The sequence below is a fragment of the Pogoniulus pusillus genome, chromosome 6, assembly GCF_015220805.1.
Source record: "Pogoniulus pusillus isolate bPogPus1 chromosome 6, bPogPus1.pri, whole genome shotgun sequence".
In the NCBI taxonomy this organism is placed as follows: domain Eukaryota; kingdom Metazoa; phylum Chordata; class Aves; order Piciformes; family Lybiidae; genus Pogoniulus; species Pogoniulus pusillus.
This window is the reverse complement of record NC_087269.1, coordinates 4,880,523-4,892,979: the sequence shown is the minus strand read 5'-3', so window position 1 is coordinate 4,892,979 and position 12,457 is coordinate 4,880,523. Positions and strand designations below refer to the sequence as shown.

Sequence of the window (12,457 nt, the reverse complement as noted above, 5' to 3'; positions counted from 1 at the left end):
TTTACTTACGCATTAGGTTGTAAATGTGCTTTTCTGCAACGTGTTCCGTAAACAGCTTTATAAGGTCATCTTTTAAGTCTCTGTTAAGCTTGGTTTCTATGTAAAATTTATTCTGGAAAATAAGAGAGAAGTTTAAGATTGTTTCCCATAACAGCAAATAAAGAATGTTGTTTTTTTTTTCCCCCTAAAGAAAAATAGCTCAAAATAGAATCATAGAATCAACCAGGTTGGAAGAGACCTCCAAGGTCATCTAACCCAACCTAGCACCCAGCCCTAGCCAGTCAACCAGACCATGGCACTAAGTGCCTCAGCCAGGCTTTGCTTCAACACCTCCAGGGATGGTGACTCCACCACCTCCCTGGGCAGCCCATTCCAATGCCAATCACTCTCTTTGGCAACAACTTCCTCCTAACATCCAGCCTAGACCTCCCCTGGCACAACTTGAAACCATGTCCCCTTGTTCTGTTGCTGGTTGTCTGGCAGAAGAGACCAACCCCACCTGGCTACAGCCTCCCTTCAGGTAGTTGTAGTCAGCAATGAGGTCATCTCCGAGCCTCCTCTTCTGCAGGCTGCACACCCCCAGCTCCCTCAGCCTCTCCTCATAGGCTTTGTGCTCCAGGCCCCTCACCAGCTTTGTCACCCTTCTCTGAGCACCTTCCAGCACCTCAACACCTCTCTTGAATTGAGGAGCCCAGAACTGGACACAGGACTCAAGATGTGGCCTGACCAGTGCTGAGTACAGGGTAAGAATAACCTCCCTCATCCTACTTGCCACACTGTTAAAGCCATAGATTGTTTGACCTGTAAATTACCTACTTGCTGACAATTTATGCTAAGTAGAACATTCCTGGACATCAACAAAAAGTATTTAAAATTAAGAATGAATTTAGCATCGTTGGTAACAAAGCTGGTTAAAGACAGACATGTTGTTTGGGGGGGTTTCACTCTATTCACAACTATGTCTCCACACTGATCCAGACTGGGGAGTCTGTAGGAAAAAAATTCACCACCTCACTTGAGAACTTTATAAGTGCTCCAACACCAATCATAATTAAGACAGAAGGAAACATTTTCCCCAACGTTTGAAAGTGATTAAGCCATTAACATAGGTATGTTACAACAGTAACTCAGTACAGCTATCCACATCTGTGGTTCCTCAGTAATCTCAAAGGATAGCTACTCAGAATCAATCAACTCTGCAAGTGTTATATACATACCTATACAAACCTGAGCTGCATTAACATTAAGATTCAATTATCTTAACCCACTTAGCATTAACGATAATTTCACCTCTTTAGCCTTCATAGGAAATTCTATTTGAGTTCCTTAAAGGTCTCTACACCTAACATACTATTTAGTGTTACTTCTCAATTCACAATCTGCAATTCGTAGTAGTCTTTCCTGTCAGTATTTTATTCATAGGTGAATTTTAACTGCTGGGGGAAAACAACAAAGTAATCACAGAAAGTTAGGGGATAGAAGGGACCTCAAAAGCTCATCCAGACCAAGCCCCTGTCAGAGCAGGATCACCTGAATAACATCACACAGGAATGTACCCAGGCTGGCCTTGAATATCTCCAGGGATAGAGACTCCACAGCCCCCCTGGGAAGCCTGTTCCAGTGTTGTCATCCTCACAGAGGAAAAAATCCCTCCTCATGTTTAAATGAAACTTCCTATGCCTCAGCTTCCATCCACTGCCCCATGTCCTGTCACTGAGCATCACTGAGCAGAGCCTGGCTCCAGCCTCCTGGCACTCACCCTGCACATCTTCATAAACATGAATGAGGTCACCTCTTAGGCTTCTCCTCCCCAAGCAGCACAGCCCCAGCTCTCTTAGGCTCTCCTCGTAAGGAAGATGTTCCATTCCCTTCATCATCTTTGTGGATCTGTGCTGGACTCTCTCAAGCAGTTCTACGTCCTTGAACTGAGGGGCCCAGAATTGGACACAGTAGTCTAAATGCAGGTTCATCAGGGCAGAGGAAAAGGAGAACCTCTCTCAACTTACTAACCACAGCCCTTCTAATACACCCCAGAGTGGCACTGACCTTCTTGGCCACCAGAGCACATTGCTGGCTCATGGTCAACTTTTCATCCACCAGGACCCCCAGATCCTTTTCCCTTTCGCTGCCTTTCGACAGGTGAGTCCCCAACCTATCCTGATCCCTGAGGTTGTTCTTTCCCAGGTGCTAGACTCTAATCTTGCCCTTGTTGAACCTCATTCAAATTTCTTCCTGCCCAGTTCTCCAGCCTAAGTCTCAAAATAAGTCTCCTGCACTAATAAGTAAATGGAACAACCTGGACAGCTTGTGTCAGATAGTTAAACAGATACTGTAGCAGAAAATCCATTTAATCAAAAATAACTCATCTGAGAGATTTACTTCAGGGTGGAAGATCTTAAGGGATCTCTCCCACACTTTAAATCAAGTTGCCCTCCTATATGTTAAAGCATTTAACACAACTGGAATAAATCTTCAGAACATTATCATTAAGTTTTTGTCTGAAATCCAACCCTTAGCCATTGTCAAAACTATACACATACCATAATAATCTGGCCATGCAGAAACCATCTACATTTCAAGCCAAGCATTCAGCAGCAGCTATTTATCTTCAATGAGAAGCAAACCTGTTAGAACACAATCTGAGTACATGCCCCTATGAAGCAGCTTCCCACAGCTGGCTGACTCCCTGAAGCCACCCTACCTGTGGAGGTTTTATCAAGGACTATTACTCAGTTATTCCCCCTCACTTGGGCCTGTTCTTCCAACAGAGACTGAGAGAAAGGCTCTGCAGATAAAACAATCAGGTAGGAAAGAGACTAACTTCACCTGTGGTATTTTGGGTCAGTGGTGAATTGCCATTGCGTCAGAAATTCACAGGAACTGAAGACGGACATCACCTGGGATGTGCTGAGCTACACAGCATACTACAGTCTTTCATCAGTCTTGACTTCCTACACCATTTCCACCTTGATGTTCCTGACCACATACTACCACATACCTATTAGAGCAACATGCAGAAGTGGCCAGAGCATCTCCTATCCACAGGTCTGAACCAAATCTGCCAATGTCAAACTGCTGATTCTTATGAGCTCGTAACTAAGATGTACCCACCTAAGCAAGTAATTTATTCTGTTCCTTTCTCAGCCTCCAGACTTTTAGATGAAAAACAGCTGGAAACAGCATGTAGAGACTGTGATGCTTTCACAGAATCACAGAAACCTCCAGCTTAGAAAAGACCCTTAGGATCACCAAGTCCAACCTAGAACCCTGCTCTACAAGATTCACTTTAAACCATAGCCCTAAGCACCGCATTCAAATGACCATTAAACACGTCCAGGATGACCTGACCACCTCCCTGGGCAGCTCATTCCAGTCCCTGACCTCTCTCTCCAAGAAAAAACTTTTTCCCAATGTCCATTCTAAACTTACCCAGTCTCAGCTTGAGGCCATTCCCCCTTGTTCTGTCTCCAATTACCTGTGAGAAGAGCCCAGCAGCAGCCTCTCCACTATGTCCCTTCAGGTAGCTGTAGAAAGCAATGAGGCTCAGCATCCTCTTCCTCAAACTAACCACTCCTAGCTCCCTCAGTCGCCTTCTTTTGGCAGAGTTTGTTGTGAGAAAGCCTACACCTTAAGTTCCATCAACAGAAGAACAACCAATAACCCCAGTGGTTTTGAGAAGAGTTACAACTGGATGTTAGGAGGAAGTTCTTCACAGAGAGAGTGATTTCCCATTGGAATGGGCTGTCCAGGGAGGTGGTGGAGGAACCGTCCCTGGAGGTGTTCAAGAAAAGACTGGATGAGGCACTTAGTGCCATGGTCTGGTTGATTGAATAGGGCTGGGTGATAGGTCAGACTGGATGATCTTGGAGGTCTCTTCCAACCTGCTTGATTCTATGATTCTAACTACTCTGTGTGTGTTCACTAGGAAACTCTTTTCCAAAATTAATGTTCTTTGCCTATTTAAATCCATGGGAAAATAAAAATCACCTAGCTTATACTTCATTTTCAATCCACAGTGCCAAAAGCAGACAGAAGAAGAGCTGTTAGCTTCCTCACTCTTGTTAGGGGATAACCAGAAAGATTTTCTGTGTAAGATGTCACTACTTAGGCTGTATCAGTATGTGAAGTCATCTAAAGGTCTAACTGGCAGATTAAAGGTATGCAGAGACCAATAACTGAGGAAGGCAAATATGATACAAATATTTCTTCTACAATCCACCATATCATAAAATAATCCATCAGAAGTCAAGCCACATAATAGTGCTAAGCTTAAGAGGACAGTTATAAATACTTGAAAGAGAAAAAAACAGTATGCAAGAGTATTTATCATCTCATCCACATGTATCTACTCACATATATTTGTATATACAAACACACACAAAATACCCTCTAGCTGATAAGCCAACTGCAGTACTACGACCCAGGAAGAACAGAACTACCTGGACTTCAGCAAAGCCTCTGGCACCATCTGCCACAACAAGCTCCTGGCAAAGCTGGCAGATTCACTCTGATATGGGTCAAGAACTGGCTGGAAGGTTGGGCCCAGAGAGTGGTGGTGAATGGTGCCACATCCAGTTGGCAGCTATCACGAGTGGTGTGCCCCAAGGATCAGTGCTGGGCAGTCCTGTTCAACATCTTTATTGATTATCTGGACCAGGGGCTTAAGTCAAGCATCACTAAGTTTGCAGATGACACTAAGCTAGGAGCAGGTGTGGATCTGTTGGAGGGTAGGAGAGCCCTGCAGAGGGTCCTTGACAGGCTGGACGGGTGGGCAGAGGCCAATGGGATGAGATTTAATAAGGCCAAGTGCAGGGCTCTACACTTCGGCCACAAAAACCCCAAGCAGCACTACAGACTGGGGACTGAGTGGCTGGAAAGCAGCCAGGAAGAAAGGGACCTGGGGGTGCTGGTAGATAGTGTTGGCTCATCTTCAGCTAGTGTGCCCAGGTGGCCAAAAGAGCCAATGGCATCCTGGCCTGTATCAGGAACAGTGTGGCCAGCAGGACGAGGGAGGTTATTCTGCCCCTGTGCTCAGCACTGGTCAGGGTACACGTTGAGTACTGTGTCCAGTTCTGGGCCTCCATTCAAGACAGATGTTGAGGTGCTGGAAGGTGCCCAGAGAAGGGTGACAAAGCTGGTGAGGGGCCTGGAACACAAAGCCTATGAGGAGAGGCTGAGGGAGCTGGGGGTGTGCAGCCTGGAGAAGAGGAGGCTCAGGGTAACCTCATTGCTGTTTACAACTACCTGAAGGGAGGCTGTAGCCAGGTGGGGGTTGGTCTCTTCTCCCAGGCAACCAGCAATAGAACAAGGGGACACAGTCTCAAGTTGTGCTGGGCAAAGCATAGGCTGGATGTTAGGAGGAAGTTGCTGCCAGAGAGAGTGATTGGCATTGGAATGGGCTGCCCAGGGAGGTGGTTGAGTCCCTGGAGGTGTTCAAGAGGGGACTGGTTGAGGCACCCCAAACCCTTTGGTCCTTTTCCTCAGAGTTGCTCTCAGCCATTCATCACCCAGCCTGGAGTTGTGCTTGGGATTGCCCCAACTGAGGTGCAGGCCCTTACACTTGGCCTTGTTGAATTTTATGAGGCTGGGCATTGTTTGATATGTACTGGGAAAAGGAAGAAAAGTGCTGCTGCTGACATCAGAACACACAGGACTCTGCCTTTTCTGGCCACAGAGGGAAAAAACACACATTCCAGTTGCCTAAAAACTCCCTGGGTTTTCCTTGGCTTCATAGATATTTAAGTTTTAGAAGTCTTCCTACGCAGCAATAATGAAACAAAATTTATCACTGCAACTCCAGGCTTTCAACACTCCCAGTTCAAGCAATCACATCACTACCAAAGCAGCAAAACCATGCTGCCTCTGAGAAAGACAGAATTCAACAACTTCCTCCTCTTCTCTTCAGAATATGTTGGAAATATCTACTGTAATAACTGCAGAGCTCTAATTTGTACTGTGGAATGATTCAGGTTTCACCTCTTGTAATTGGCTTTTAATTGCATTTTCTTCTCTAAATAAAGGAAGCTGCTGCTTCTGTGCAAGAGAAAACCTGATTAGATGCCACAATGTGAAATTACAGGAGTGGCTCTACGTAAAAGTACTTCCAAATGCATACAGAACAAAAAGTTAGAGAAAAACATTTCTCATCCTGACTTCTCTGCAGGTATTTTCTACAGTATGCAGAGCACTGATGAAGAAGTTATTGCAGAGAAAAAGGATGAGACTTAGTTTGGCACTAGCCTTCAAAGCCAGCTAGACAGCTGAGCCAAATCAGCAGCAAGGGGAATTAACACTCAAGCCACTAACTCACAGGTCTAACTTCAATTAAGTTAGATGAGAAGTTTTTGCAGGATCAGAGTTTCACTGCCTGTAGAAATCATTAGTCATTCCATGACAAAGAAAAAAAGCTGCTTCTTTAGAATGATGGGGTACTTTCACTTTTCTTTGTTCTCAAAATGAACACAAAAACCCAAAACCCACACATAAAAAACCACACTGCCCAAAAAAAACTCAAAGAAAACACAATGAAATCAAATACCTCCATCCACCCACCTACCTCCAACCACCCATATAACTATTTCATGGGTCTCTTTATTGCTCATTAATCATTTTTCACAGAACTACAGAATGTTAGGGGCTGGAAATTACCTCAAAAGCTCATCCAGTGCAACCTCCTTGCCAGAGCAAGATCACCTAAACTAGATCACACAGGAACACATTCAGGCAGGTCCTGAACAGAGAGGGAGACTCCACAGCCCACTGGGCAGCCTGTTCCAGGGTCCTGGCACTCCCATAAGGAAAAAAATTCCTCCTCATGTTTAAATGAAATCTCCTTTGCCTCAGCTTCCACTCATTGCCCCTTGTCCTGTCATTGGGCATCACCCAGCAGAGCCTGGCTCCAGCCTCCTGGCACTCACCCTGCATATCTGTGTAAGCATGAATGAGGTCACCTCTTGGGCTCCTCTTCTCCAAGCTAAAGAGCCCCAGATCTCTCAGTCTCTCCTCATACAGGGTTCAAGTAAGAGCTAGACTCAATTCTAAAAAGAAATGATGAGATTCAGAGCACTCTACAGCTGTGTACAGAGAAAAACACTGAAATCTGTTCAGCAATTATAGCTTGTCTGGTCAAGTGGACAAAGCTTATCATAAGACCTCTCTGCTCTTATGTATATCAAGAACACTTCTTCCATGTTAGAAGTCATTGCAGTCTTAATTCTTCAGGACAGATTTAGACCTCTGTACTGTAAGAACCTTGGTGACAGAACTGAGCATTCAACAGAAGTGCACACCCAAGCAGCTTATCTCCATTTGTAAATGGATATTAAATCATGAGGTTGCTTAAACACCTGCCTGCAATAAACAACTTAAGCATTCACAGGTGAAAAAATGACTGCTATCTAAAAATGTCTGAATGCAAAAGGAGGGTAAGAAAAGTCTCATGGTAGTTCATTCCCCAGCATATCACAGCTAGGAAGGAAAGAAGAGAAGTGAGCACCAGGAGTGCAACCCTTAGATTGCAAGTGACTATGTTGCAACTGCATTTCATTCTGTATTAACTACATGAAAGAAGAGATTAGAGAACAAGCAGTTCAAAGGTAAATTCCCCTCCAAAAGACTCTAGCAAGTGACCTGGCCTGATAGGGAATGGCAGAGGTGGGAAGGGAACCTCTATAGAGATCCTGTAGTCCAAGCTCCTTGCTAAAGCAGGAAAGAATGGCACAGATGTGTTCATTGAAACTAAGAGATCCTCCAGAAGGAGGCTGCTTCCCAAACTCTGGGTAGCTACCAGTGGAAAAAAAAAATTAAGGGTTTAAGATTTGTTTCATCAATTTCAATATTTCTGAATTATTTAACTATATTTTTCTGAATTAAATATTTCTGAATTATGCCAATGCAAGGTCAGTTGCTGGGAGAAGGGCAAATTTTAAGCTTCAGTTATTCACTATCATTAAAAAAACCAAAACCCAGAACAATGTCTTGGCACTTTGACAAAAAACAATGCAAATTATAAACTGCTTTAGAGGTGTGGAAAACATCAGGAATTACACAAGTCAGCACAGCACTTACAGCCAATGGTTTCTGAACCTCTGACAGTGCTAAGAACAGAGTCTCTCTTCACCCACTCGACACTCTAAATTGCTTTATCAAAAGGCACAGACATTTCCAAGGGACATTTCTGTCTTGTCCAAATCTGTGCCATACAGAAGCAAGAAACAGTCAATCATCTCTGCAGCCTGATCAAACTACCAAGTCAAAGTACAACAAGCCAATAAACTATCTCTGTTCAAAAAGATACAAATAATCTCCTATTTGGAAAAGCCTTTTTACAATCAAAAAAAAAAAAAATCCCCAAACCATTCCAACTTCACACTCCCAGGAATATTAAGGGCAGAAACCAACTGCAGAACTCTGCATTTAACTGCACAGATTCCCCTTCCCACACAACTTTGATCATTGTTCTTATGGAGGCAGCAATACCGAGACAGCAATCTTAAGTACTCCAAGTTAAAAATGAGAGATGAATTTCATTTCCCCCCCGCCTTTTCTCTTTGCCAGCATCTTCTGCATGGATAATACTTTATTGGAAAAGAATTTTCTACAACTTACCATATATATGAAAAGAGGCACAATGCTCTGCAATGCTCCCATATACTGTCCAAGAGCTACGTTAAATCTTTCAATATAGAGATCTGGAGGGCTGGCCTGCAAGAAACCGTAAAAGTCAGGTTGTAATGTGAACAAGAGAAAGATCTGGAACAGCATGGGTTGTGCTTTCATAGCAAGCTCAGAAAACTACAAAGCATTTGGTACACTACATCCACACAAAGCAAAAGCCCCACATCATTCCAGAGTTTCTGCTAGAAGTGTCTCCAGCAAAACCAGTTTTCTTAACTGCGTTTTGCTTAGGACTGAAGGTCAGTGACCAGCAAGACAGAGTATGCCTGCAGTAAACTAGCATTTAACATGTGCAAGTACAATGCTTAAAAGATCAACCCTTTGTTCTGAAAGAACTCTGTCATGCCTAGAATCTATAACCCAATTTCAACAAGTGCTACATGCTCCAATCCTCCCTGTAGGCTTTCACTCCAAGACAGTAGCGTGGCACAAAGCTGTTTGCTTTGCATCAGAGCTGGCAAGTGCCACATCCTCCAGCTCCGGGGAGCATTGTCCTTCACAACACTTTTTCCACTTTCTGCTGGGTCACCTAAAACAAGGAAAGCATTCAGGGTGTGGAGTTTGGAGGGACTATGAAGCAACGTCTTCAGATTGTTCTGCACTAGAAATCAGGCCCACAAAAATCTGCTGCAGTGCTCCAATATGCAGCATCACTCTAAAGCCCCAAGCAAACTTTTGCTATGTAAAAGCCAAACATGCCCATTTTATGACAGGGTCAGAGAGCCCAAAGTGACATCATTGCTGTCTTTCCCAAAGAAGGGAACAAGGAATCTAAAAATACCTGTTCCCGTTGAAAAGGAAGGCAGAAGACAAAAAAGAGAAGCACTAGCCAGCATTTCTTTGATACATTTATTTGGAGGGATGAGGAGGAGCTCACTGAAGCATTCAGGAGTGCAATTACAAACCCAGAGATGGAAGTGGAGCTGGAGTAACAAGTTCCTCCACTATTCCCCTCTCCATCCTGATCCATTTATATAGAGCTTTGCATCCAGTCTAACTCCTGCTGTGGTCGTTTCAGAGGAGGGTGAAGAGCTGCCTGAGTTTCTACTGTTCAGATACACATATCCATACACACTCAAGGACAAAGTGTTGCTTCCTACTGAAGCAAAACTTTCATTCCCTTCCATGATTTTCCTCTGACAGCACCAAGACAGAAGAGGATGAAGAATGCAGCAAAGACTGAGAAAACAAACTTGAAGATTTTACTGAATCCAAAGCAGCTGCAGCACAAGAAATGCTCAAGACTATCGGCACCTTGACCACCTTATCAGAACTTGAAGCTCTTATCTTTACCAAGCACATTTTTCACCCAGGGCATTCACCAGGTGCCCTAAGAGAACAGAGTTTATGTTGTTTTTTTCCTAAACTTAGAATAGTTGATAGAGTAAAAATAGGGTCTTTAAATTATCTTCTTTTGCCTCCCTCCTTGATATGCTTAATGGAGACATGGGTTATTTTCACAGCAAACAGCAACACAGAGCAGGCATTTCAGAAAGGAAAGCAAAGCTGGCAAAGGAATAAAGAGTGTTATTCCATATGCTGCTGCCAAAGGTTAGATTTGGTTATTCCTCATTTTGATCTTGAGTTTTTAAAATCTTATTAAAGATGCAGTTCTCAAGGGTGGCCAAACAAATTTCAGTTCAAAATGCCAACAGCGTATAAAAGTGGCTACGAATGCCAAAGATTCCCTTTCATACACACTTACATATACAATTTGTTGCAAATAACATGCAGTGAAATCTGCATTTCTAAGCAGTATCTATTTCTGCTTCACTCCTTTTCAACCTCAGCTTTAAATACAGTTATAATCCCTGATCTGTAAAGACTCAGTACACTGCCTCGAAGATTAAAGAAAAGATGATGGTGTCAGACAAAAGGAGACCACAGCCTGACACAGGGCACCACTCCTCTCACCAACAGCTTGCACTTATTGTAGAAAAGAAACTCATCAGAGAAAAACCCTCAAACTGAGTCAGAAGTTGTCTGGGCAGTATGAGATTTAATCCCATGGACATACTCTAGGCACTGGCATAAAGCCACTCTGCCTCCCTTTTCACAGGGGACAAGAAGGATTGATAGCCCTTTCCTCCGCTGAAGATGAAAACTCTGCTGGCTCACCTTACAAAGTCTATGCCCCCTTAAGAGAGATGGTTCAAGAGGGAACTGCACAACCAGTTGCCTCCTGAGAACAATCTCAAGAGTCCTTTAATGGAAGAAGTGATACCTGTCAACCATCACCCTGCAATCAAGTGGAAAACAAATGCTCTAAGTGTCCTAACAGCTTTAAAGGAAGCATTCACTAGTGTCAGGCAAGTATCAGGGGTAGTCTTGACCTCTGGCTTGCAAAAATCATTGTGTTGACTGTTTTATTGGTGTGAGATGATATAACAGTTAGGGTTGGAAGGGACCTTAAAGATCATCTATTTCCAACTGCCTGCTATGAGTAAAGGACACTTCCACTACAACACCCTGCCATGGGCAACAGATGCTCAAGGCCTTTTCCAACATGGTCACAAACACCTCCAAGGAGAGGGTTTCCACAACCTCCCCAGGCAACCTGTTCCAGTGTTTCACCACCCTCATTGTAAGGAATTTCTTCTCAATATCCAGTCTGAATCTGCCCTTCTCAAGCTCCACAGAATAACAGAAACATCCAGGTTGGAAAAGCCCCTCAGGATCATCAAGTCCAACCTAGAACCCTAATCTACAAGATTCACCTTAAACCATAGCCCTAAGCACCACATCCAAACCATCTGTAAACACATCCAGACTTGGTGACTCCACCACCTCCCAGGCAGCTCATTCCAGTCCCTGACCACTCTGTGAAAAACTTTTTCCTAATGTCCAATCTAAACCTCCCCAGTCACAGCTTGAGGATATCCTTCCTTGTTCTGTTTTCTCCTCCTAACAGAGGAGGAACAGAGAAAACCCCTCCACAACACCAATCACCTGTGATAATTGCCCAGCAGCAGCCTCTCCACAACATCCTTTCAGGTAGTTGGAGACAGCAATGAGATCCCCTCTCAGCCTCCTCTTCCTCAAAGGAAACAGCCCAAATCCATTCCTTCCCACTCTACTGCTTCAAGCCCATGTAGAAAGTCCCTTCCCAGCTTTCTTGTAAGCCTCCTTCAGATACTGAGAGGCTGCTATGTAAGGTCTCCCTGGAACTTCCTGCAGGCTGAAGAGCCTCAATTCTCACAGCCTGCCCCCACAGAGAGGTGCTCCAACCCTCTGACCATCTTTGTGGCCCTCTTCTGGACCCACTTCAGCAGTTCAATGTCCTTCCACTGTTACTATCCTGATGAGTTTCACATCTGACCTCAATAAAGACACTAACACCACAAGTGTGCACTACTACCCGAGTCTGCTTTGCTCCAAAGAAAACTCTCCTCAATTCTTGTTTTACTTGTAAACTAACAAAAGCCACAGACAAACCCACACAGCACAAGCCAAGGGAAGTCAGTAACAGCATTTTCATAGCCAGTGTATCAATTCTTTTAATCTGTGTCAGGAAAACACAAAAAGTCTGCTTTCTGTTCATTAAGGCATTATTACAGGGCTGCAGAAAACTCCTAGACTGCAATCAATTACTTGTTTGAGCACTGGAACTTTATTCACACTTCTACAATCACATAAGACAGTAAATCTAGTGAGACTAGCTTTGGATAAATTACATGAATTTTGTAAACCAAAGAAAGCAGTGCTTGACACTACCTTCATGAAGAAACAGACGGGGCTAAGATCATAGAATCAACCAAGTTGGAAGAGACCTCCAAGATCA

At 43.9% G+C, this 12,457-nt stretch overlaps 1 protein-coding gene across 2 annotated transcripts in view; it reads right to left on the bottom strand.

Annotated features, from left to right (window-relative positions):
- Nucleotides 1–12,457, bottom strand: part of CACUL1 (CDK2 associated cullin domain 1) — a 65,334-nt gene that overhangs the window by 27,883 nt on the left and 24,994 nt on the right. Inside the window, exons 4-5 of one of the 2 annotated variants that reach the window (XM_064144278.1) lie at nt 8,608–8,703; nt 10–112 (exon numbers count right to left, since the gene is read on the bottom strand). In XM_064144278.1, coding sequence (XP_064000348.1) covers nt 10–112; nt 8,608–8,703 — 199 coding nt within the window. The remainder of the gene's footprint in view (nt 1–9; nt 113–8,607; nt 8,704–12,457) is intronic. The other variant, XM_064144279.1, reaches the window with a different exon arrangement.